The 24,910-nt window shown below is 51.3% G+C and overlaps 3 protein-coding genes across 10 annotated transcripts in view; 1 reads left to right on the top strand and 2 right to left on the bottom strand.

The window, feature by feature from the left end:
- NAA25 (N-alpha-acetyltransferase 25, NatB auxiliary subunit) overlaps positions 1 to 869 on the bottom strand; it is a 35,755-nt gene extending 34,886 nt beyond the window's left edge. For both annotated transcript variants that reach the window (XM_064169000.1, XM_064168999.1), the window contains exon 1: positions 696 to 869. In XM_064169000.1, coding sequence (XP_064025070.1) covers positions 696 to 753 — 58 coding nt within the window. In that variant the 5' untranslated portion in view covers positions 754 to 869. The remainder of the gene's footprint in view (positions 1 to 695) is intronic.
- Positions 870 to 952: 83 nt separating this feature from the next.
- Positions 953 to 12,697, top strand: TRAFD1 (TRAF-type zinc finger domain containing 1). 2 transcript variants are annotated; one of them, XM_064169004.1, is made up of 11 exons: positions 953 to 1,157; positions 2,677 to 2,812; positions 3,378 to 3,431; positions 5,467 to 5,722; positions 7,284 to 7,556; positions 8,271 to 8,344; positions 8,532 to 8,744; positions 10,413 to 10,539; positions 10,803 to 11,109; positions 11,637 to 11,706; positions 11,999 to 12,697. In XM_064169004.1, exons 1-11 carry the CDS (start codon positions 1,108 to 1,110, stop codon positions 12,038 to 12,040), a joined length of 1,602 nt encoding a protein of 533 aa, XP_064025074.1. In that variant the 5' UTR covers positions 953 to 1,107; the 3' UTR covers positions 12,041 to 12,697. The 2 variants fall into 2 exon arrangements, with proteins under 2 accessions (XP_064025074.1, XP_064025075.1); XM_064169005.1 differs by having other exon boundaries at positions 5,467 to 5,686.
- A 711-nt stretch (positions 12,698 to 13,408) lies between these two features.
- Positions 13,409 to 24,910, bottom strand: part of HECTD4 (HECT domain E3 ubiquitin protein ligase 4) — a 96,560-nt gene continuing 85,058 nt past the window's right edge. For all 6 annotated transcript variants that reach the window (XM_064168998.1, XM_064168994.1, XM_064168997.1 and 3 more), the window contains exons 68-76: positions 24,197 to 24,343; positions 22,554 to 22,673; positions 22,262 to 22,417; positions 20,821 to 20,924; positions 19,838 to 20,059; positions 18,800 to 18,966; positions 17,970 to 18,165; positions 17,002 to 17,224; positions 13,409 to 16,266 (exon numbers count right to left, since the gene is read on the bottom strand). In XM_064168998.1, coding sequence (XP_064025068.1) covers positions 16,130 to 16,266; positions 17,002 to 17,224; positions 17,970 to 18,165; positions 18,800 to 18,966; positions 19,838 to 20,059; positions 20,821 to 20,924; positions 22,262 to 22,417; positions 22,554 to 22,673; positions 24,197 to 24,343 — 1,472 coding nt within the window. In that variant the 3' untranslated portion in view covers positions 13,409 to 16,129. The remainder of the gene's footprint in view (positions 16,267 to 17,001; positions 17,225 to 17,969; positions 18,166 to 18,799; positions 18,967 to 19,837; positions 20,060 to 20,820; positions 20,925 to 22,261; positions 22,418 to 22,553; positions 22,674 to 24,196; positions 24,344 to 24,910) is intronic.

The raw sequence follows: 24,910 nt of genomic DNA on the forward strand, positions 1-24,910 counted from the left end.
TTAGCCTGAGCCGCAACATCTCAACCTACAACTTCAGGCTTCCCGGACTGTTCCTGTCCCTCCTATGAATTAATCCACTTGGAACTTCTCTGCAGCACAAAACGCCGCCCAAAGCTATCCTGCTCCAGAGAAGCGGCACAGACCACCCCCACCCCTCCAAACCCACGGGGAGAGCGGTACCGGGTGCGGGGAGACCTCCCGGCAGGCAGCGATGTTGCGGGGGGCTCCGATGAACGCGCACTGTCGGCCCCCGCCCCAGCCAAACTCCCGTTTCCAGCCCCGGGAGGGAACCGAGGCCAGCTTCTGCGGCTCCACAGCAGCTAGCCCCCCGAGCACACACCGCGGGAGAAGGACGGGGCGGCAGGAGGCCGAGAGCCTCCCTCGGTCGGGAGCCGCGGCCGTGCTTCCCCCCCCTCCCGCCAGCCCCGCAGCGGGCTGCGACGGTGCCTGCCCGCTCAGAGGGGCATGGGGGGCTGGCGCCGCCAGGGACAGACCGACACGGACAGGAGAGGCGGGCGTGCAGCGGGTCCCACCGGAGGAGCTAGACAGCGCTTGCCGGGCCGGGCGGCCCGACGGGCCCGTCCGCGTCGTCTCCAGGCACCGCCGGGCGGGCCGGGGCAAGCCGGCGAGGCGGCAGCGGCGGGGCGGGCCGCCGGGCCGGGGGAAGCGGGGCGAGGGGGCCGCGAGGTCCGTACCGTAGATGGGCCGCAGGCGCCGGTCGTTGGGGTCCTGCACATGGCCCCGCGCCGCCATGATGAGAGCGCAGAACCGCAGTGCGCAGCCGCCGGCCGGGCCGGCCCCGGGGCGGGGGGGACGGCGCCGGTAGGAAGCGCGGGGCGGGGCCGGGCCCGTTGCTGGGCTCCTGAGGAGCCGGGGCTGGTGTCTTCCCTTCTGGGGGCTGGTTCCTTTCCTCCCACAAGCTTCTTCCCTCCGTGCCGCTCCCTCAGGCACGGTGCTCTCAGCCCTCTCCCGGCCGAGGGAGGGAAGCCGCTGGCCGGGCCTTGAGGCTGAGGGAACCGGAGCAGTCTTTTACCGCCCCCGGTGAGGTGCGGCTGCCTCAACGGCCGAGGGGCAGGGGGTGCCTCTCTTCCAGCTCTCGGCAGGAACATGGCTATAGCTGCCGTGACCAAGGTGGAAACCAGGCTGTGCGGCAACTGGTGAGAAACGAAACCGAATGCTGGGCGGAGGGGGAGGATCTGTGGGGGTGCGGGTCCCCGGGGCACAGGCTCGGCGGCTGAACGAGTGAACAGCGGACATTGCCCTGGAATGCTGTGGAATACTGGAAGGGGCAAACTAGCAGTGAACACACTGCCTTTTTAGAAAGGTTGGGGGCTTGGTTTTGCCTCGTGAAATAGGGTTGTGTGTGTTAGGTTGGACATGAGGAACAATTTCTTTCCCCCAGGGGTTGCTAAGCCTTGCTCCAGGCTGCCCAGGTGGAGCCTTCTTCCCTGGAGGGGCTCTGGGAGCCGCCGAGATGTGGTGTTGGGCGCGGGGGGCGCGGACGTGGTTTAGTGGTGCCCTGGCAGCGCGGGGTTAACGGATCTGAAAGGTCTCCTCCATCCAGAGCCGTTCTGTGGCTGCCTTACAGTTTTCCCAGCCTTCACTCGAGTGTCTGGCTTAACAGGCCACTGGATGGAAAGCAAAGTGTTCAGAGAGAGATAAAGATCTGTTCGTCAGCGAGGTACCCCTGGAACACTCGAGTCCGAGCTTTCCTTTGCGGCTTTGTGGCTCTGAGCTGTAACAATAGAACCCATCCTGTGGCTGTCGTTCCTCTTTGGTAGCAGTTCTCCTGCTGGTAATGCGTTTACTGGTAACGATGGCATCTCAGGAGTTGCCTCTCGAATATATAAGCAATTAAAGAAACGAACTTTTGTTTGTTTGTTTTAAGCTCCAAATGATGTTGGGATCCAAACAGTTTCTTGCAACATGGGTCTAGTTTGCTCAGAAGCAGCGAGGATGCGAGTTCAGACCCTGCTCTTGGACTTTGTGGCTTTGCCAGGCTGTTGGCAAGGAGGAAAACTGAACAGCTGTAGCATTTTCGTGACGTGGAAGGCACTAAGTGATAGGTTACAAAGTTAATTTGGGTGTTTCGAAGGCTGATTGCTTGTGGGGGGGAGGAGAGGAATGATGCATCCATCTCGAACTGATGCTTCCCGCTTGAGGCAGGAGCTCCTTGGTGTCTCAGTTCCTTTTGAACATTGTGTATCTGTAAGCCTTGCATCCTCCTCCAGAGGAAAGTGAGTATCTCAGAAATGAGGTGAGTAGGGGAATTTTGGCTACAGAGTAACAGGGTTACTGCTGTCATCCACTGAGCAGATCTGCCTTGGCAGCATCTGTTAGTCAATTTTTTTTTCCCCAAGCAGAGCACTGCTTAGCCTCTCACAGCCAAGTTCTTTTTCAGCAAGAAACCTTTATCTGCTTAGATTAATTTATTAACCTGAACCTGGTGATTACTTCTTTGTGCTGAAAAAAAAAGGTGCCCCCATCTGTGAAGGAGCACTGAGGCCCGGCTGGGCTTGCATTTCTCTTTATTTACTTCTCTAAACCATGAATTCTTAGGAAGCTTTCTCAGTTTGTCTTTTCTTTGTTTGTTTGTTTGTCTTATTGTTATGGAAAACTGCTTGGAATTGTTCTTGGTGAATTTCCTGCACGGTAACCTCTGCAACTTTCTCACAGCAAAAAGGATATCCCTGCTGCTAATTTCATCATTCATGAAATCCACTGCAGCAGAAACATTGAAGTATGCAGCTACTGCAGCGAATCCATCCCACAGTCTGAGATGAAGAACCATATTGAGTCTGAACACGTGCAGGTGAGAAACAAACTTCTCCTCTAAAACTGCTGCCTTCTGGGGCAATTCATCTAACCAGGTCTGTTCAGTTCTGGGCTCCTCCATTCAAGAGAGATGTTGAGATACTGGAGTGTGTCCAGACAAGGATGGTGAAGTTGGTGAGGGGCCTGGAGCACAGCCCTGTGAGGAGAGGCTGAGGGAGCTGAGGGTGTGCAGCCTGCAGAAGAGGAGGCTCAGGGCAGACCTCATTGCTGTCTACAGCTACCTGAAGGGAGGCTGTAGCCAGGTGGGGTTGGCCTCTTCTGCCAGGCACCCAGCAACAGAACAAGGGGACACAGTCTCAAATTGTACCAGGGGAGGTCTGGGCTGGATGTTAGGAGGAAGTTGTTGTCAGAGAGAGTGATTGGCATTGGAATGGGCTGCCCAGGGAGGTGGTGGAGTCACCGTCCCTGAAGGTGGAAAAAAAAAGCCTGGATGAGGCAACTGGTGCCATGGTCTGATTGATTGGCCAGGGCTGGATGCTAGGTTGGACTGGATGAGCTTGGAGGTCTCCAACCTGGTTGATTCTCTGATTCTATAATCGTAGGTTACCTGCAAGTGTAGGATGAAGATGGAAAATGGTCTTCTGAAGGATCATGAGGTTGGTGTGCTTTATGTTGTTATCACACTTGGAAGATACTTTGTGGTGTTTCCAAGCAGTGATTCTGGAGCCTTGCTGTCAGCCAAGACCTGGGTTGCATCCTATGATTTATACATCCCAACTCATTGATTTCTTTGGGTCCCTTAGAACCCCTGACATTCTGTGATCCTTTTTATTGATCTGTGCTTTGTAAGTGCAAACCTCTGAGAGAGGGAGCCTTGAAGTGGTGGAGCCTGCTCAAGTCTTCATAGCAAAGGGGCATCTACCTGTGGTAACTGGTGAGGTTGTCCTTGCCTACAGGCAAAGGACAGAAGCACAGAACATGATTAACTTGGCTTTTGTAATTCCTTTAATATTCTGCATTTCTGTCTCTGCTGCAGCCACGATTTGAACTTTAATAACTCATTATGTCCAAACAGACCTAAAATAGCTTGTAAAATAAACTAAAATAGGACAGAGTAGGATTTTCTGTGCTTTGGAGTTCAGCTGGCTGCTGTCACAAGCAAATTTGCTCTAAATATCAATACTTTCCCTTCCTGTGAGTTCATCTAAAGACAGCTCTTGAAATGCCACCTGAGTCTGCTTATTGCCAGGGGAAGAAGGATTTCCTTTGTAGATGTGTCCATTTCAACCCCCTGGAAGTAGTTTCTCCTGCATTCTTGTGTGTAGTGCTTTGTGAAGCAAGTGATCATTTGCAGCATCTGCAATTCCAACATGTTCTAGTTGTTTAATCCCTTCTAAGGGGCAATTTACCTGTTGTCCACTGGAGGCTAAAGGACACAGGCAAACAATTCCTTTTGAGTTGTAAATCTGTTCTCTAACAGCAGATATACTGACAGGGAAGGCTAAGGGGAGGTTCTCGGGTTAGGTTTTCAGCAGTTCTCAGTGAAATGAATGACTGGACTGCATCCAGTTCTGCAGCCTCCATTACAAGAGGGATGTGGAGTGTGTCCAGAGAAGGGCCACAAGGATGCTCAGAGGGCTGGAGCACATCTGCTATGAGGACAGACTGAAAGAGCTGGGGCTGTTCAGACTGGAGAAGAGGAGGCTTCCAGGTGACCTTCTTGTGGCCTTCCAGTATCTGAAGGGGGCTACAAAAAAGCTGGTGAGGCTCTCAGGGAGTGAGAGGACTGGGGGGAATGGAGCATAGCTGGAGGTGGGGAGATTCAGCCTGGACATGAAGAGGAAGTTCTTCACCATGAGAGTGCTGAGAGCCTGGAATGGGTTGCCCAGGGAGGTGGTTGAGGCCCTGTCCCTGTAGGTGTTTAAGGCCAGGCTGGATGAGGCTGTGGCCACCCTGCTCTAGGGTAGGGTGTCCCTGGGCATGGCAGGGGGTTGGAACTGTCTGATCCTTGTGGTCCCTTCCAACTGTGACTGATTCTATGATTCTGTGACTTAAGAGATGCCTTCCAGTACCTGAAGGGGTCCTACAGGAAGGCTGGAGAGGGCCTTTTTGTAAGGATGTTCAGCAATAGGACAAGGGAGAATGGCTTGAAGCTGTGGGAGAGTAGGATTAGACTGGATCTTGGGAAAAAAATCTTCAGTACAAGGGTGGTGAGAGACTGGAATAGGTTGCACAGGGAGGCTGTGGTTGCCTTCTCCCTTGGGGTGTTCAAGTCCAGGTTGGATGAGGCCTTGAGTCTGGCTGAAAGCTGTCCATGGCAAGGGGGTTGGAGTAGATGATCTCTAAGATCTCTTCCAACCTAAGCCATCCTAGGATTCTATGAAATGTGCTTCTTCATGGACATCAAGACTTTCTAAAAGCCAACTTCAGAAAGCACTGTGAGTCTGCTGCACAGCTGTGAGGCACTTCAGTGTGCTGAGTGGTTGGAGTGCTACAGCTGGCGTGTCTGTGGCTACTCAGCTTATACAAGCCAGGTTGTTCTTACATTTCTCAGGTAGTATCTTATTGCAGGCTATTCTTTAGCCCAGCTTTCATCTGGCTACAGAAACAATAGACTGCTCAGCTCTTAAGCAAACTGAGAACCTCCCTCAGTCTCCCATATGTGACAAAGAATCCCTTTTTCTTTCCCAGGCATCGTCGTGCCCCCTGCGTCCTGCCCTCTGCCAGTTCTGTGACATTCCCCTTACCTTCAACAAGCTCCAGGATCATGAAGTTTACTGTGGGGCCCGGACTGAGACCTGTGGTGGCTGTGGTCATAATGTCATGGTGAAAGATCTGAAAGAGCATCCTCGAGTCTGTGGGCATGAGGTGAAACAAGGAAGAGGAAGGAAAACAGTGCCTCGCTTTGGGGGTGAGGATGGAGATGTGCAAACCCGGTTAAGATCAGGTAACTGTGCTGGGTCCTGGTGGGGAATGCCCAAGGTGCTACAAAATCATTTGTTCAACATTGGTGACCATCATTATTATAGAAAACATTTATAGAAGCTGTGTAGGAGACCAAACCTTAAAGGCCATGAGCAGAAGAAGTGTTTCAGCAGTACAAAGCAATCAAAAGCAAGGTAAAGTGTAGAGAAGAGCAGTCACTGGCTTCTGATGTGACATTTGGGTTTGTCATTGCATTGTGTAAAAACACTGAGCAGTGAAAGCTCCAGGGGTGCTGTGGGTAGGGCTGTTTTACCCTGGAACAGGGCTGCAGAGCTGTGAGCCAGCAGAACAGGACTTCTGGGGTACCTGGTGTAAAAGCCCAGTCCTCTGCCTCTTCTGTCTTCATGGATCTAGCTTGAAAAGGAAACAGAATTGTTTGCTCGCTGCAGATTCTGTCCGTTCTTGCTCAGCAGCTGCACTCTTTGTTGCTTTAGTGAAGCATGAGGGTAGGTAAGGTGTGGATGTGGGCTCACATGCATAGTGCTGTGCACTTCTGCAGTTACATCCTGTTTGGGCATAGCTGAAAGCCTCTGGTCTCTTACCTGCACATACAAGGGGTCATGCTATGCTTCAGGCAAGACCTTTCTGTGAGCCTTTCCTTTTTACTTTATCCTTAGGGGACCACTCAGAGGTTTAACTCTGCAGATCACTGAAAGACAGCCTCTACTGTAGAAGGCTGCCCTGCTCATAGAAATATCTTCTTGGCTTAGTTAATAAAGCTGAATAATCTGGAGAGCTGGAACTTGTAGACCACTCACACCAGCTTCCAAAGTGTGTTCACAAGTAGTAGTATTTTCATACACATGCAGGCTTTGTTTACAATTCTCATGTATCACAGTATCATCATCAGGGTTGGAAGAGACCTCACAGATCATCAAGTCCAACCCTTTACCACAGAGCTCAAGGCCAGACCATGGCACCAAGTGCCACGTCCAACCTTGCCTTGAACAGCTCCAGGGACGGCGACTCCACCACCTCCCCGGGCAGCCCATTCCAGTGTCCAATGACTCTCTCAGTGAAGAACTTTCTCCTCACCTCCAGCCTAAATTTCCCCTGGCACAGCCTGAGGCTGTGTCCTCTCGTTCTGGTGCTGTAATCAGTGCTGGCCTCAAATGCCATTAAAAGGAAATTGTTTTCCCATCAGTATACTGAAAAAATGAAGTCCAAGTGTCTCAGCCTTGTAAAAGGGTTGTGAGATCACAGTGGATTCAGGGGACCTTGTTCAGTGTAGGTCATGGAAGATTCCTCACTGACTTTGCAAAGCTTAAGTTCAAGCTTTTAGAGTAAGAGGAATCACTTCCTTCTTTTTTTCCTTGTTACAAGCAACCCCAGGATGACTCTTTCCCTTCCTCCTCTTGAATATTGATGCAGGTGTCCTTCAAGGCTTTGAAATGCTCAGCACCATGAGTATCCCACATGTGGTCATGGAAAGCCCTCATGGTTGAGCTTATCTAATGTCCAGAAGGGAATTGCTTGTTGCAGGCTTAATGTTCTCTCAAATTTATGATATTTGTCTTTTGAAGAGGATTATCTGGACCAGTTGGAGAGAAATCAAACCACTCATTCTTCACTTTATGACGAGTGGAACGCAGATTTAGACTACGTGTTGGCTCTTAGCCTCCAAAATGAGCATAATCCTCCCAATAACACTGCAGATGAAATTCCCAGTGGCTGCTGGGAAAGCTACTACACCAAAGAGTCTGTGCCATCATCTGCCTGTCTTCGTGAAAGAGACAAGGCAAATATCTTCTCTCGTGACTCTTTAGCATCTTTTAGCACGACAAACTGCACAAAAAGTAAGTACAAACACTCCTGTGGTGGGGTTTGCCCCTTAATGCTTCAGAGGGAGGGTGAGGATTCTTGATTGGAAATGTCAAAGATTGCCTGGGTGTTTTAAACTGCCAAAGTGAGTCCCTCTGAGACTCCCTCTAAATCATGTATAGATAATGAACACACAGGGGATTCGGCTCTGCGTGAGCACCATTTCTCCTTCTTTCCTTCAGAATTATCTCCTGCTCCCTCAAACTGTAGCAGCTATATCAGCTTTCAAAAGGCTTTGCTTTCAGAGAGGGATTGATAAAGCAAGACAGAGAGGGAAGAAGTAGTCTCAGATGTGGTGGAGCTCTGACCTTGATATGTAGTGAGAGCTTCATAACAACTGAGGAGGTAACGACCTTCTTGTTGAAGTAAGCATGATAGGAGGGGACAATGTGGGGGAGACCCCAAGGGCCAGCTTGCTTCAGAAGGCAGAAATGCTGCTGAAGGGTTGTTGAAGGCAGCAAGAGGCTGTTTTACCAGAGCACTGATGTAGCTTTGACCCCAAAACATTGTTCTCGCTCTGTGTGATGTGAAATTCAGCAGCCAGGACTAGAGGAGCTGTGTTCTCAGTGTTTGCTCTAGTCCTGAGGCACAGAACAGGAGGCTGTGGCTTGGGAATTTTGAAGATAAGTTGATCCAACTGTGTCAGACTTCCCTATGGTGGAGGAGATAACTGTTAACTTACTCTGCAGGAGATGAGGTCATCATGCTGCCCTGTGAGTTCTGTGAGGAGCTCTACCCTGCAGAAGACCTGATTCTTCACCAGGTTTAGTATTTTCTCCTTTTGCATCTGGGGGTTTGGCAGTGAAGACTTCTTTTTTTCTGTCACCACGACTGCAAAAAGGTTCAGTCTTCACTCAGTGACACCAGGGGAGCTCTGCTGATCTGGGCTTTGTAAAGTGTGATTTGGCAAGTCCATCTGCCCTGACTCTTCCCTGTTGCTTGTGTAACAGACAGGTTGTAACCCTGCGAGTGCCTTTGCCTCCTTCAGTAAAAGAAGTTCTTCTCCAAATCCACGAGACTACAATGGGCTGCGTGCTCTGGAGTCCAAATGCTGCAGGTCTCTCTTTTCATCCCAGTCCAGAGCTGTCTGGGAAGCAGACAGTATGATTCCATGTGAATTTTGTGGCATCCAGCTGGAAGAGGAGACACTGTTCCATCATCAGGTACTAGACACAGCTCCATCTGTCCTCTCACACCCAGTCCTTCAAGCACTATGCCAAGTCCTGTGTCTTTCTGGTGTGGCACATTTCAGGAGTGCAAGCAATTGTCCCCCTGTCAGGTCTTCCCAAAGAAAGCCTCTTGGCTGCCTGGGTGTGCTAAGGCTCCTGCTGAAAGCTGACAACTGATTTGAAAGCTCTTGTAACAAAAAAGCTGAACAAAAGGCCTAGAGATTGCTCAACAGAAATGTTTGACTCATGTCAAAGTTGTGTTGAAACCAGGACATGTGAATCACAGCTGAGGAGGGAGAGGAGCACAAGTGTGTGACCTGGTTAGGTAAGAGAGGAGGTAGGTAGCACAGACTAGGTGATGAGGAACATCTCAGAGGGTAGATGTAAAGAGGGAGAGAAGGTGAGAGCATAAATAGGTTGGAAGCTTGGTCTAAGAGGGAAGAGGTTGGTTTGTGATGTGTGCTGCAGGGTGTGTGGTACTTCTGGTACTGCTGGCACAGGAAGACCACCAGCTCCAGCTTCTGCTCCTGAAGCTGTTGCTGCTTCAGGAACACTGGGCAGATACCAGCTAGACCACTTGTTGCTCTGGTGCTTCTCTAGACCCCACGAACAGCTCTGGGGAGTGGTGTGCAGGGGGAAGAGGCACTCCTGGAATTTCCTGCTCTTGCAGATGCCGTATGGAAACAATGAGCTTCCTCAGCTTCTGCCCTTGCTGCGTAGCCCCCACTAACAACCTAGTGAAGCTGTGCTGGGCTGCTTTGTTTTTCTGGGCCTTTCCTCTCCTGGGTGATGGCAAAATCAGTGTTGGTAGAAGTGAGATCTGATAAAATTTCATAGCTTAGCCCATGCAAATGAGTCATGCTTGACACTAAGGATGAGTCCCATCGCTTCCTGTCACAGCTGGCCGTTGGGAGACTCTCCTTTCCTGTTCAGGAAATGCAGACTGCAAAGGCTGCTTTAGCTGCCAGCTTCTAGGTGAAGTTTCTGTACAGTAATCAGAAGTAGCTGAGCAGCAGTTGGCTTGCAGACCAGGAGCAGGACACTCTGTGTTTCCTGGTACCTAACAGAGGGAACTGATGATTTCCTTCTGAGTTCTTAGTTTCTGTCTTCTTGTTCTGTTGTTCCTTGATGTAATTAACCTGCAGAAAACCACAACTTTGTAACCAGGACGGCAACCAGGGGCACTTCTGTGGGCAGCACAACTTGGAAATAACTTGAAACTTGACATTTGCCCTTGGATTTGTTCTTTATGGGGGCGCTGATACCAGGTTGATGGGGAGAACTTGATTAGGACTGCGGTGGCATTGCTTCAAGACTGCTTTTGACTGGCTTTGCAGGGTGAGCTGTAGCCCTGAGGGACAGGAGACTGACAGGGAAGCTCTGGTTGTGCTGGCTGGCAGTGAGGCCCCGTTTCTGGGGTGTTTTTGTTCAGCAGGACCAGCTCATGCTGCCAGTTCCATTTTCACTCAGGCTCTGTGCTAGCTGGTGGCTGTTCCTAAGCTCTGTGTGAGAGAAGGTGTGGGCGCCAGGCAGCAGTATCTGCCGCCTCCTCAGAACACTTCCCTGCTAACCCAGATCTGAGGGGCAATGCTCGGCGATGTTTGCACAGGACCGAGTCTGGAGGAGCTGCCACTTACATCTCCACCCTGTGTTCTGCTTCAGCACCACTGCGACCTGCGCCCAGCCAGCCCCACTGCCAGCTTCAGACCTCAGCAGCTGCGGCCTCCTCGCTCCAACCCAGGGAGAAGAGACTCTCCAGAGCTGGCTCGGAGACGAGTCAGGCACCAAGGTGGGGTACACACTCTACTCCTCTGTTTGTGAGGACTGAGTGTTCCAGGCTCAGTAGATGTTGTTACCCTGTTCTCTTGCCAATGCTTATCCATCTTTGATACTCCACTGTCAGTCTGGTTTTATCCAAGAAAGATGAAATCACTCAGACTTGGTGAGGTCTTGGTGCTGCTGGAATGAAGTAAGGTCTGGTTTTGGTACCTGAATGGTCTCTCTCATGCTCTATTTATCTTCCTGTTCCACACTGTGTTCTTCTCCTCTCAGGAGATGTTTCTCCGTGGTGCACTGAAGGCTTTGGGCAGCAGAGGCTCAGCTGTCCTGCAGGAGGGACCAAGTTGCTGAATGGTACATCCAATGCCAGGACAGCCCCAGTGTTTGCTTCAGCCAGAGGCAGTGATGCTCGTGACCCGAGAGGGAAACCCAGGAAGGCATCTGGCAATGAAGGGAGGCCAAAGAGCAGAAGTACAGGTGGTTCTGCAGCTGGGACAATGCCACGTGAGAGACCTGCTCAGAACTCTCGTTCTGAAGCCTTCAGACCCAGCATCTCAAGAACTTCTTCATCCCAACCAAGGTAACACCTTTGCCTTCCATTTCAGTGGGCCATGCTGTGCCTGCCCTAGAGCATAAGGGATCAGTGGCAGCATTGGAGCACATTTTCCTGTGTTGAAAGCAGAACACAGCCTTAGGCCTGGGATGTTCTGATCCCTTCAAGGCAGCAACCCAACAGTGACAAATCCACCCCAGTCCTCTTGCCTCATTCCCTTAGGGAGCAAGTCTGGATCCTCTTTTTCACCAGTGGCTGAAAGGGTTTCAGTCATTTTCATCTGGCTGCTGCTTACCCAAGTTTCAATCAGTAACCCTGGGCTTTTAGAGAACAAAGTGGTGCCAGGGAGAAGATGCAGGAGAGCACTTGTGACCTCTCTGTTGTGGCACTCTGCTCAGGAGCTGGTTCTTCTGCTACAAAACCAACTGTACCAGGGTTTGGGAGAAGCACAAAGGGCTGCTTCTTCCCAGAGTCTCCCTAGTGGGAAGGACCAGCAGAAAGATCAGTGAGAATGGTAGGCTTCCTCTGACAGTGTCCCTGTCCTCCTTCCTCAGCACCAGCAGTGGAGGAAGGAGCCTCCAGATGGCAGATGGTCCTGTTGGCTTGAGGCGCAGGAGCTCACAGGTGAGGCAGCTGCTGTGGAGGACAGAGAGGGGTATGGGCTGGACTGCCCTGACCAAGAGCTCCTCAGCAGGCAGCTCTCTGGTCTTCTACTGCACAAATGTTTTGATGTGCTGAGGGTTGGAGTGCTGTGGCTCATCCTGAGGGAACCTGGCTGGCATCCCTTGTGATGATTTCACCAGGCCAATGAGCTTCTTTTCCCACCCTTCTTACCTTGGGGAGGTTTTCGCAGTTGCTTCTTACAAAGCACTCCCTGGGAGCACCATTTTAACCTTTATTTTCCTTTCCCCTTGAGGTGAAAGCCCAGAGCCCAGCATCTGCCCACCCAGAGAAGTGATCCAGCACTCCTGAAGGACACGATCAGCTCTCCATGCTACGACTCTGCACCATCACCTTTGATCCGAGGGCAGGCCCTTTCCTGCAGTGCTGTCACCCAGACCTTCTGTGGAGTTAGGTTTCTACAGGCAGTGATCATTTTCTATCTTCCTCTGTTTTTAATTGGCAAGGGTACCCTACAGCTTTGATGTCTGTGACCTGTACCAGCATCAGCCCAGGACACCAAACACCCCTCTGCCTGGGCACCTACCTGGGTTATTTCTGTGTTGTCTTTGTGACACTCAGTGATAGAGTTTGTGACCAAGTATGCTCCAAGCAGGTGTCCTGCTGCTCCTGGGCGAGCTCCTTGTTCTCAAGGCACCACCAGAGATGAGAAGCAGCAGCTGTCAGCCAGGAGGGAACCAGGAAGAGATGGGTCCTCAGGATGGGCTCCTTGGCTGGCACACCTTGGAGAACACCCAAGGATGGTTGCTCTGGGCATTCCCTTGGGTGTTACAGGACAGGGCCAGGATGTGGAAAGGGGGACAGCATCACTGACTGTTGCTGTCAGTGATGAGCTCTGAGCCCAGGGCTGGCCTCTCAGCTGCTTTTTAATGCTGTGTTTAGTCCCTGCTTTTTAAAGCCCTTGTAATAAAGTTTATCTCATGGTGTCCCAGAACGCTGTGAAGCTCTGTTCTGTGAAGAGAGACCTCAACCACCAGCTGAGGGTGGCCAGTTCAGAGTTACAAGCATTGGGCTTCACTAACCTGTGTTCCACCATTACAGACTCTCAGAATGGTAGGGGCTGGAAGCAACCCCTGGAGGTCATTAAATACAACCTCCCCTGCCAAGAGAGGTCACACAGGAACGTGTCCAGGGCGGCTGTGAATGTCTCCAGAGATGGAGACTCCTCTTGCACTGGGTCTCTGTTGCACTGCTCTTGTGGAACTTGGAAATGGATGCACTGGTGCAGGCAGGTCCTAGATAATGATCAAGGGCATCAGCCTAATTAATGAAGTACAGCAAGATGGGATTAAGGCTAATTAGTTCCTCATGCACCTAGGGCAGGGCTGGACCCCAGGGCCTGGTCTCAGCATGTAGCTGGTGGGACAGGGCAAGCTCCAGCCTCCTTTCATGGAGTTGTAGAGAGCCAGAAGGTCTCCCCCTCAGCCTCCTTTTCTCCAGCTCCCTCAGCTGCTCCTCTCCAGCCCCAGCTTCATTACCCTTCTCTGAACCCACTCCAGTCCCTCATAGAAGTGATATTTGACCTCCAGAGCCCTGCAGCACCATGTCTAGCACTTCCAACCTCTTACACCGCTGCAGCTCCACCAGCTGAGGGTTTCTTCCATCACTTGCAGCCCCAAAGAAGGACACGAAACGCCTGGAGGGGTGTTGAAAATCTGCTTTATGCAGGTGCACACTCCATGGCCAAGAGCACTTAACAGGTTAATGCTGTGTACGGACCCGAGATGGACACAGACCGCACTAGAACGAACACCCAGCTCTGGAGTTTTGCTGTTGTTTAGTTTATAACTTTACATTCTGAATTGAATATATATTAAAAAATAATAATAATAATAATAATTAATAGTCATCACAAACCAATCTTTGCTTTGACAAACAAGCCTATTACAGACAATGTCAAATTTCATTTAAAGCACAAGGAAGTAATGATGATTAGAAAAGCTTTAATTAAAAGGCCATTTGAGAGCTGCAGTCCCAACCACTGCAGCACTTCCTCCCTTCCCAAAAGGAGAAAAGCCAAATCCCGCCCCCTCCCTCCCCTCCCCCCCTCCTCCCCAGCTCGATTCTCTTGCAGGGCTCACACTGTGCTTCAGAACACCCCCCCCCCCTCCCGCCAGAGGTGATGAAGGTTATTTAGTGGTGTGACATTTCCCTCCTGTCTTAGAAGCTTTGTTTTACACAGCAAGGCGTAAAACACAGCGCGGCCTAAACGTTTGTTATTTGTACTCATAAATAATTCATTGTAATAAATAGGCATCAAGTAACATCACAGCAGCTCTGCGGGGCCAACAGGGCGCTAGGTTCCCCTCCGAGGTGCTCTCTGGAAGGAGCAGACAGACAGTAGCAGCAGTTTCTGACGGCATGGCATCGTTGGCACACCGAGCTCCCCAACCCCCGCCAGGCCTGCCAATGGCCCCCGTCCCCCAGCACAGACCCAGGCGTGCGGCTGTCGCCCTCAGCAGCTCTGCCCCAAGGTCCTGCTGAGGTTCCTCACGCTTCCCCCCGTGGCGCTGGCCCGGGGCCGTGCAGCCCAGGGGGACTAAACAACTCCAAGCTGCTTGATTTTCTCCTGGCTCCTTGTGAGCTCCAGGGGTGCTGGGGCTACCTCCGAGTGACCTCCCAGCGACACAGATGCTTCTACCAGGAAATGGATAAGATTCAAGAGTAAATATTCTTCTAGGTGTACCTGCTCCTCTGGACGGGCACTAGGGAAGGGGAGGGGAACACAGCTTTGCTAACCACAGGGTTTGGAGACTCCGTATGCCAACAACTACCCCTACAAGTGTTTCACACACAGCTGCCCACTCGCTCACAGAAGAACAAGCACACGCACACCGCTGAGGCTCTGCTCTGGCTCACACGTCCTCGCCCGAGCATCACACGCTCACCCTTCCCCTATTCACAATAATGTACAGTAAATACAGCTTGGCAGTGCCCACCACCATGGGCAAGCCCAAGGAGTGGCCTGCTAGAGATGCAGAACGTCGACCTTGCTGGACAGACACACCTCTCCCCACCACCGCAGCCCCCTCCTGTGCTGGGCACAGCAGAGGGCAAACAGCACCGAGGTGCAGCTCAGCACTGGCGCTTAACTCGCACCGCGTCCCGAGCACAGAGGCGCAGCAGCAGCAGCAGCCACCTCAGGCCCTTCTCTTCACTCCTGCAGCACCTGAGTCCTTCTGCCCTGTGCCACGGATAAAGCAAGGCTGTGGCTCTTCAAGGCGCAGGGCGCTGGGCACAGCTTGTAGACGAGTCAAGGAAGACGCAGCTGTTGATGTGGTGCTTTGAAACCACCCGAGGGTGTATTCCACAAGAGTTACAGCTGGAGCAGCACTCGCTCCCCCTAGTCCACCTCCATCTCTCCACAGCAAACAAATGTGTTGCCTTCAAACGTGTAACTTTGTGCCTTCCCCCCACCTCAGCCTCCTCTGGGCTGTCACCTTTCCAGGGTAAGTTGCTCTTAGATCAAAAGACCATTTTTGAGTACAAAACTGAGTTCCCAGTGTTGAACCTCAGAGCGGTTCCTCTGGAAGCTCGCTGGGAAAGGGGGTTCGGTCACGGATCAAAGCTTGCACTGTGGTACCTGACACCAGAGAGAGAGGAGCCGTTGGGTTTCTGCCAGTGTTTTAATGACAACACGTGGCGGCGTTACTGCACAAAGGGGACACTCAAGAACATCTAGGGCAAGAACCCAATGAATTAAGGCCCTTTCACTGTTCTTTCAAGGCTGGATCTTCCTAATCAAGTGTTCAGCTGAAAACCCTGGTCAGCTGTGCCTGCTACCCACATGTGCTTGCTTCAAGTCACAAGACAACGGTGGGAAGGTGAAGATGCAGCTTGGCAGCACAGTTCCTGCTCCAGAACTCTGGCAAGGCTTAGAAGCTCTGCACCATCCATGACAGCAGAGGGGCTGTGTGCTGCTCCTGCAACAACTCCCTCCCCACGCTCCCTTCTTCCCTTTCTTTTTTTGTACTCAAAAATGTGTCAGGGGAGAGCCTCCCCCCACAGCCTCCCCAGCTCCCAACACCCTCAACTCCTGCGGTGTTTGCCTGGGTCACCTCCTCCCAAATTACAAAATTAGAAATGTAGATGTTGAAAGGTCCTTCAAAATTAAATTAGACACAAACTGGTCTTTACTAAACTACCCTACAAATATTCCACAAACAAGGCAGCGAAAGAACCAGTCCACCACGAAGTCTACGAATACAAAACGTGAGTCTTCCAGTAATTATTGTAAGGGGAACGAAAGGTCAGAGAATAAATTAACCTCCAGCTGGTCACACAGTGGTACAGGAGGCGGCTGCAGGGGAATCGAAGGGCTTCCAGCGTCAGCAGGGTCACAGAACGATCCAGAAGGTCACCTCCCTCAGCCGCTGAGCGGGTCCTCGCGGTAGTGGATGGCGTACCGGAGCTTCTCCAGCATGATGTCCAGCGAGGAGTACTGCGGCAGCTTGATCATGAACATGCACGTTTCCACGCGGATGTACCGCGAGTCGGGAGAACCTGCGGGGAGGAAGCACCAGGGGGAGGTTGGACCCTGCCAGATGCTCTTCACCTCGTTCTGCAAAAGCATCCTGCCCCCCACACCTCAGACTACAGAGCGTGGGGATGGAATCCCTGCCTCTTGGGCACTGTCTGAACCTCAAATGCTGCTGGCCTGCTCCACCAGTCCTCAGCTGTGTACAGTCCAACTGTTTTACCAGCTCGACACCAGTGCTACACAAAGTCTCTCAGTGGCTCTAGAGAGCAACGTCTGAAATGGTTAAAGCTTGTCAGTATTTTTTTTTTAATGGTTTAAAACCAAACTTCCTCTCTTCAAGAGTTTAATGTGGTTCAAAACCAAACTTTCTCCTTCCAGCTGAGCCCCGTGACAGGCAAAGGGCACAAATGAGAACCTGGAACCAGGGAGGCTCCACCTGAGCAGAAGGAGAAACTTCTTTGTTGAGGGTGCTGAAGCCCTGGAGTGGGTTGCCCAGAGAGGTTGTGGAGTCTCTTCTGGAGAGATTCCAAACTCATCTGGACATTGTGTTTCTGGCCAAGCTGCTGTGGGTGACCCTGCTTTAAGCAAGGAGGGGACTGGGTGATTCAGAGAGATCTCTTCCAATCCTTCCCCCATGCTGAGATTCTGAGGTTCTTATTTCCAGCCACGCTGACCTGCCTCTCTCCTGCCCTTCTTTGTGCACTGCACACGGTGGCACTGAGAGGCAGAGCCAGAGCCGGGAGCAGAGCTGGACACACCTGCAGCGCCGTCAGGGGGCGCAATTTTCATCGGGTAGGGCGGGACGTGGGCGGTGTCGGGGCCCCCATCTTTGCACGGGCAGGTGAAGGGGATCCTCTCCTGGTTGCAGGCAAACTTGATGAACTTGCAGAGCTCCTCCTGCGTGAACATCTCCAGCGCGCTCCAGAAGAACTCGATGTGCTGATCCGTCTCCATCAGGCCCACCTGGTACATGGTGTGTGCCTAGGAGACAAGACAGCCAAATGTCCTCTGCTGCTCTGCTCCCTGCACACACCTCCCCACTGACACTTGAGGAGGACAGGAGGGCAGGGTATCCACTCTCCAAAGTCCTCCTTCTTAGTCCAAGTAGCCCAGCCATGGCAGAGTGCTGACAGAGGTGGCTTTGACTCTCTTGAGCCCACCAGCTTCACCAGCAGCCTCGGCTGAGTGTCTGACCTGCAGGGCACGTAGTGGGGACTGCTTTTGTGTCTGACTGCAGCGCTGGGGCAGTGCAGCATCACTGCTGGCTAAGGGAGACACAGCACAACACCAACAGCCATGGCCGAGCATGTTCTACAGCTTCTGGTACAAAAGCACTGCTTTGAAGGGCAAGATTCCCACAGTAACAGAACGAAAGCATTTAGGACCAGAAGATGTCTGTTCCAGACTCATTTTAGAGATTCAGAAGCCATTTGCAATTCAAAATACTCAGCTCAAGTGGTAAATAGCAAAGAGAGCTCAAGAAAATGGAGACAAGTAAATTCACTATTGCTTCTTGAAACAAGCCCCACTCCTCTTACTTCCTGAATCTCCAAAGGCTTCCCTGGGGCAAAGGAGGGCATCCAAGCACAGGCCAGTGTTCCACAAGGACCATCCTGGCTGTACCACGGCAGAAGGTTCTCCCCTAACACCTTCTGCACACGGGATGATGCTCTCCTCTATGTGTCAGACAGGTGACTCCTGCCAAAGCAGCTGCAGTCCTTCCCACCTTGAGAAACTCCAGGTTGATGTAGGGAAGCCCACAGGTCCTCAGCTCCATCTCCAGAGGGGTCAGCGTGGTCAGAAGCTGCAGGGGGATGATGGAGCCCAGGCCAGCACGCACAGCGGTCATGCACTCTGGGGTCTGCAGCTCTCGCATCCGCAGGCTGCGGATGGCTGTGGCATACACGTCCTTGTTCTCCCACCTGCAGGGCAGGGAGTCAGCATCAGAAAGCAGAGCAGGCAGAAGGCCTCCTGCCCCACCCCAGGAGGGTCTGATGAGTACATTCCATGTTTGAACACTCAAGAGTGAGCACTAAGCTGTTCACATCCTGGTTCTGAGGCCTTGAGCAGCCTGCTCCAGTGGAAGGTGTCCTTGCCCAAGGCAGGGGTGTTGGAACTAGATGATCTTTAAGATCCCTTCCAACCCAAAACGTCCTGTGATTCTATGCTGCTTCCCAATTTAAATCCACTTCCCTCAGCTTCCTCCTCTTCCCTCACACATGCCTGATTCTCACAAGCCTCACAGCTGTGGGTGTTCAGTGAATCCATCAAGCTTGGTGAACACTGCTCCTCAGCTGCCCATCCTTGCAGAACAAAAAGCAGCGCTGGAGGTTCCCTGCTCCTGCCAGCACGTGTAAAGCTTTCCCAGATTACTCCAGCCTTCAGCTGCTTGCAAAAATTAGAATCATAGAATTGTTTCAGTTTGAAAAGACCTCTAAGATCATTGAGATCAACCACCAAGAGTATCTCTGGACAGCCTGGTGCTTGGAAAATTATCCCAAAGATGCTTCTTTTCCACGTAAGGCAGCGCAACATCCTGCCAAGGCTGTTACTTACCCTACGGGGATGTGCCTGCCTCTGGGACAGAGCTCCACCTCCTCTCCTGTCATGGTCAGGTAGGTGAACTTGCAGCACGGCTTGTTGGGGCAGTCAGGGCTCTCTGTTGCCAGATGCTGAGAAGCAATTTCTGCACACAGAGCTTCCAGTTCTGTCTCATCGTTGATCTGTCACAGAGGGCAAGAGCAGCATCTGAAGCCCGGCAGGTTGGACTGTGACTCACTCTCAGTATCACCACAGCACACCAAGCCCACTCATCCCAGCAGCTGGAGCCACCACGGGCAGCCAAAGCCAGAGATTGCTCTGGTAGGTTATGTTCTGGTTTGGCACTGCCAGGTTCCAGGAAGCATCTCAGAAGCTGTAATCCCACAGTGCCCAGCAGCAGAGGAGACCAAGCAGTTTTTCCCAGCTGTCAGCACATAAAATCCTGCACCTTAACTGAGATGCAGAATGTACTGCATTGGAAGGGACCCTCAAAGGTCTCCTTGTCCAACCTCCCTGCAGGCAGCAGAGACATCTCCAACTAGAGCAGGCTGCCTAGGGCCCCATTAAGTTTAACCTTGAATGTCTCCAGGGATGGGGCCTCAAGCACATCTCTGGGTAACCTGTTCCAGTATTTCACTACCCTCATTATGAAAAACTTCTTCCTAATACCCAGCCTAAATCTACTCTGCTCTAGTTTCAAATCACTGCCCTTCATCCTACCATCTGAACAGGCCCTCCTCAGCCCTCCTCTAAGTTTCTCTTGGATACTGAAATGCAGCTTTAAGGTTTTCCCAGAGCCTTCTCTTCCCAGGCTCAAACAGCTCTTTCAGCCTGTCTTTGTAGGAGAGGTGTTCCAGCCTCTGATCATCCCCGTGGTCCTGAGTGAGTCCAAAACACTTCACATCTTTGCTCACATGAAAAACATCTGCTAGCCATGAGGCCAACCACCACCACTTCGTGCAGGCAGTAAAGTTAACTGCTGCTGGAAGGTGCTTGTGGGGGAATCACTGAAAAGAACTAGGAGGAAAGAGGGGAAAAGAAAAAGCTACTCACATTTTCAAATTTCTTGACATAGTTGTAGGTGAGGATGTCAGCCTCCTGCAGATCCACGTCGGGATCCAGAGGCTCTCCTACCAGGGTCTTCCAGAAGGAGGGCAGGAGGTCAAGTGGCAGAGGAACATCTGCTCGGATGGCAATACCCAAGAGCTGCCCAAAGAAATGGAAGAGCTGCTCCTCAGCGTAGGTTATAGGGCTGGGTGTCAGGATGTACCTCCCCTGGAGGAAGCAACACCAGAACTGAGCAGACAAAGCAGTGTTTAACGTGTGGGGCAAACAGTGCAGGTCCACAAGTTCACAGCCTGGTGACAATCCTGATCTCAACCTGCTAAATACTCTTTAGCTGGCTACCAAAGGATCTGCCCAGGCTCCATGGTCTGCATGTGCTATCCAGAGCATCACATCACAGTACCACAATCACAGACTTCTTTGGGTTGGAAGGGACCTTAGAGATCAACTTATGAGGAGAGAGTGAGGGACCTGGAGCTTTTTAGTCTGGAAAAGAGAAGACTGAGAGGGGACCTAATAAATGTTTATCAGTATCTGAGGGATGTGAGTCAGGATGGGGGGGACAGGTTCTGCTCACTTGCTCCCTGGGATAGGACAAGGAGCAATGGATAGAAGCTGCAGCACAGGAGGCTCCACCTCAACACAAGGGGGAACTTCTTTACTGTAAGGTGTCAGAACACTGGCACAGGCTCCCCAGAGAGGCTGTGGAGTCTCCTTCTCTGGAGACTTTCAAGGCCTGTCTGGATGTGTTCCTGTGTGACCTGAGCTAGGTTGTACGGTCCTGCTCTGGCAGGGCAGCTGGACTCAGTGATCTCTTTGGGTCCCTTCCAACCCCTGACATCTGTGATCCTATGCCAGCAGCCCCCTGGGGGCTGTTGTCTGGAGCATGTCTCTATTGCTGAGTGTGTTCAGCTCCTGGTCAGAAACATGCACTCAGAAAGAGAAAAGCAACCTGAGTCTGGACCCCACACCTTGTTCTTATTGACTGCCGAGCTGGGGCACAGCAGCAGGAGGGAGAGTGAGGAACTCTGTAGCTCTTTGCAGACTTGCCAAAGGAAGTGACGGAAAGATCCACCTGGAAAAGAGAGGGGCAAAAGAATGAGATGCCCTCTGTGGCTTGTCTCTACTGCCTTCTAACCCATAATTTGTTGTCCTCCTTGAAAACACCTTTCAAGGTTTATATTACATGCTTGATGTCTCTGACTGACCAGACAAGGGGGTTAAACAAGGGTGGGTAGATGCCATCTTACTGCCCACCTGCATGCAAACAGCTTCGATAGTGTTCACCACCTGTAAATAGCTCCATTACAAACAAAATATACCCACTGGATTGCTTCGTGCTGAATTCCTAAGTGCTGCTTTGTCTTCCAGCTCTCTATAATAGACTGAGTTTTGCCTTTCAGCACTCTGTGTGTTAAGACCAGGACAAACATTTATAACATCGGTTGGCCTGCAGATGGAATTAGTGACTGGATTAGAAGACGAATGGTGCTGTCCTCACAGCGGAGCACTGCCACAGCTAAGAGCAGTGAGGCAATGCAGCAAAAGTCATTGCAGATGCTGAGCCGCGGACACAACATTTACCTCTTCATAGATAAATGTGGTCAATAACCACCACAGACTTCAAAAAGAAAAGAATTCCCCTTGAGAGAAGGCATCAAGGAGCCCTTTGTTCAGCTAATAGCTGCACTCTGACAAGAATTTGCCTTCACGCAGTCTGATAGGTGAAGCTGGTTGGTAAGATGAGAAGTGCATTTGGGGCTTTTCTTCTCTAACTCCATACAGCCCTGAACCTCCAAAAGGCTCTGTTACAATCAGGACACACAGCACATTAATTTAGATAGCAGAGATCAGTTTTCTTCTCTGACACAAAGCTGATATTTGCTTTGCCTTATCAATTATTCAACAGATCTACAAAGCATGATTATCTCAGCTCTGGTTTAAATCAAGTCTCCTCCTGGAGTAGGTGCAACTCACACAGCATCCAAGGGAGCTGGCACCCAAAGAAATTGGTATCCAAAGGGGACTGGAGAGCATCCACATAAAGATGTCATGAAATGAAACCTCACACACTGAAATACAGTGTGCCAAGAGGAGACATAAGCATCTACCTAAATCCACCCTGCTCTAGTTTCAAACCATTGCCTCTCATCTAAACATTCCCTCCCCAGCTTTCTTGCAGGTCCCCTTTGGATACTGAAATGCAGCTATAAGGTCTCCCTGGAGCCTTATCCAAGTTGAACAATCCCAACAATTTCAGCCTGTCCTTGTAGGAGAGGTGCTCCAGCCCTCTGATCATTAAGTGTTCCTTCAAGTAAGCCACGTTCTGGTGCAAGCTGTGATTCCACCTGGAGTGAACTCTCACAAGTGTACCCGATGCCAGCCACGTTGGTAGCTCTAACCCCCACTTACTGGTTCCATGCACCTCCTCCCCAGTGAAGCGGATGTTGAAGGCATAGGTGGGGTCTCCACCACTGGCCAGCTTGACACAGAGCTGGGAGGAGGGCACACAAGCCAGCTGCCGGGCTGCCTGGCAGAAATAGGAGTTCTCTGAAGAACGAATCTCCCCTGTTTGAAAACAAGAGACAAGAAAGTGTTTCCCACACTCAGAGTATTTCACATTTGTGAGCATCTGAGCTCGCTTAGAACAGATCTGACTTGCTGTAAGGGGTTAAAGATGGAGTAGGATCCGTGATTCTCCTACCTCCAACGATCTCCAGTGGATCCAGGGTGATTTCTGGGGCTGCATGATCAGCAGTTCTTTGGACAGTGGCATTCAGCACTCTGTTCATTACAGTGACTTTTGTGTCGTAGAAGATTAAACCTAGAGCATGAAGCACGTTTCAGTAAAGCTGATCTATTTCAGACAATCAGGTTGTGGAAGGATATTCTACTGTTGTCCATAAGAGAAATAATTTCACCCTCATTAGGTGGGTCAGACCTTGCTAACTCGCTCTCTTTTGTGAAGCATTTGTTACTGATGTCTACTGGAAGAGATGCTTTGGGTTAGAGCAGCCATGAGCACAACCCTACTGTTATATAAATAGATCCCAGCAATTCCACCAGAATCTCTGTAAATCACAAACACTTTGCCAAGGAGCTTTCAGAAATCTGAAATGTTTTGACAGGCATGTTAGAGAGGCAAGAAAACACGAGGAAAAAAAGCAGGACTCCTACACTGCACCATAAATACAGGCTCCATAAAGACCAATTTCTGAACATTCCTCACTTCCCCATACTGGGTTTACAGGGCAATATAGAACACTTCTTACCCATGCTGACACCTCCAGAGAAGTCTGCCTCATCTTCTTCAGAAGAAGACAAGTTTGGGAAATGCAATGACCTACACCTTGGGTTTGTTTGTTGACTAATGAAGGTTTGTAGGCACTGTTTTAAAGGCTGATGCACAATCAGTATTCCCTTGATCTCTGTAATTCTACAGCTCCAGTGACACTGAAGATGCCAACACATCCTAGGGCTTTCACCTGATCTGCAGCTTGCTGACTGACAAACAGTTTGAATTTATGGATCCACTTAAGACCACAAAGGCATGTTTGAAGGACACCCACAGACAGAAGAGATGGGCTAGTCCTCTCCATGTCAAGAGAGCTGCACAGTGTGTATCAATTACTTGCATGAATAAGCCCCTCCACTTCAAGAACAAACCAAGAAATACCTCCTACACCATGAAGTGCCCTTGAGTTCTTTACTGTGAGGGTGGTGGAACAACAGAACAGGTTGCCCAGGGAGTTGGTTGGGGCCCCATCCCTGGAGATACTCAAGGTGAGGCTTGATGGGGCTCTGGGCTACCTGGTCTAGTTGAGGATGTCCCTGCTGACTGCAGAGGGGCTTGGACTAGATGACCTTTGAAGGTCACTTCCAGCCTGGACCATTCTATGACTCTACACAAAGGAAAACATCACTTTGAGGGTGTCAGAGCCCTGGAGTAGGCTGCCCAGGCTGTGGAGTCTCCTTCCCTGGAGAGATTCCAAACCTGCCTGGACACTGCAATGCTGAGCAACCTGCTGTGGGTACCCCTGCTTTAGCAGGGAGCTTGGACTGGGTGATCTCAAAAAGTCCCCTCCAATCCCCACCATGCTGGGACTCTGCAATGCTGTTTTTAGATGGTCCCTTCAGACAGACCATGTGCCAGCTCACTGGGCTGAGAACGAAGCCAATGAGCCTTTGCTGGCAGGCTGTCACCACTTGCTGTCTCACTCTCCCCCCCGTATTTTCCCTTCTGCCAAATGGATGCACATTATAACCTTCTGCAGAAGATCCTCAGATACTCCACCTGGTGCACTGTGCACCCTTGGAGGCCACAACCACATTCCCCATGAGCCTGACCTTTGGCCTCCTGCAGCAGCGCAGCGATGCTGTTTGCGTACATCTCCGTCTGCCGAAGCTCCACCAGCGGCAAGAAGAAGGTCTCCAGGGTGGTGTTGAGGGACTGCAGCAGCGCAAATCGCAGGCGCAGGCTTTCAACAGGAACATCTGAGGTGGGAAACATCCAGTCAGAGAGAAAGAGATTCACTACCCACTGCAAAGTCCCAGGAGATTCAACCCAGGAGCCACACAAGCTTCTTCTAGAGGAGCCACTCCTGATCTGTGCACATCAACAAGAGGACTGAAGATGCAAGCACAGCCATGACCTGTGGTGCTCCTTCCTTGAGTTTCTGGGTGCTTTTCACCATTACTGAACCTGCATTATCTGAGACTCTCCAAAGCAGGATTTAGGTGACTGAAGTCTGCCTAAATCTAGAACTGAAATCCAATCTTCCTTCTCCCTGCATGCTGAAGTCATCAGGTGTCTTCCTGCCCCACCCTCTTTGATCAGGTCTGCTCGGACAGCAGAAGACAGCAGAGGAGAGTTGCGGTGCATTGCTAACAATGCCACTGTGGTGCACAAGCACACCCCAGGACAGAGAAGACCCAGTCTCAGTGTTCACCTCAGCCCACAGAACCTTCAGCTCCCAAGGGAAAGTCCCACTACTTGTGGAGCAGCCAGGTCACTCAGGAGAATTACCCAGCTGTGCCACTGAAGGAAGCCTCCATGCACCC

This window comes from Pogoniulus pusillus, chromosome 30, assembly GCF_015220805.1.
Source record: "Pogoniulus pusillus isolate bPogPus1 chromosome 30, bPogPus1.pri, whole genome shotgun sequence".
NCBI lineage: Eukaryota > Metazoa > Chordata > Aves > Piciformes > Lybiidae > Pogoniulus > Pogoniulus pusillus.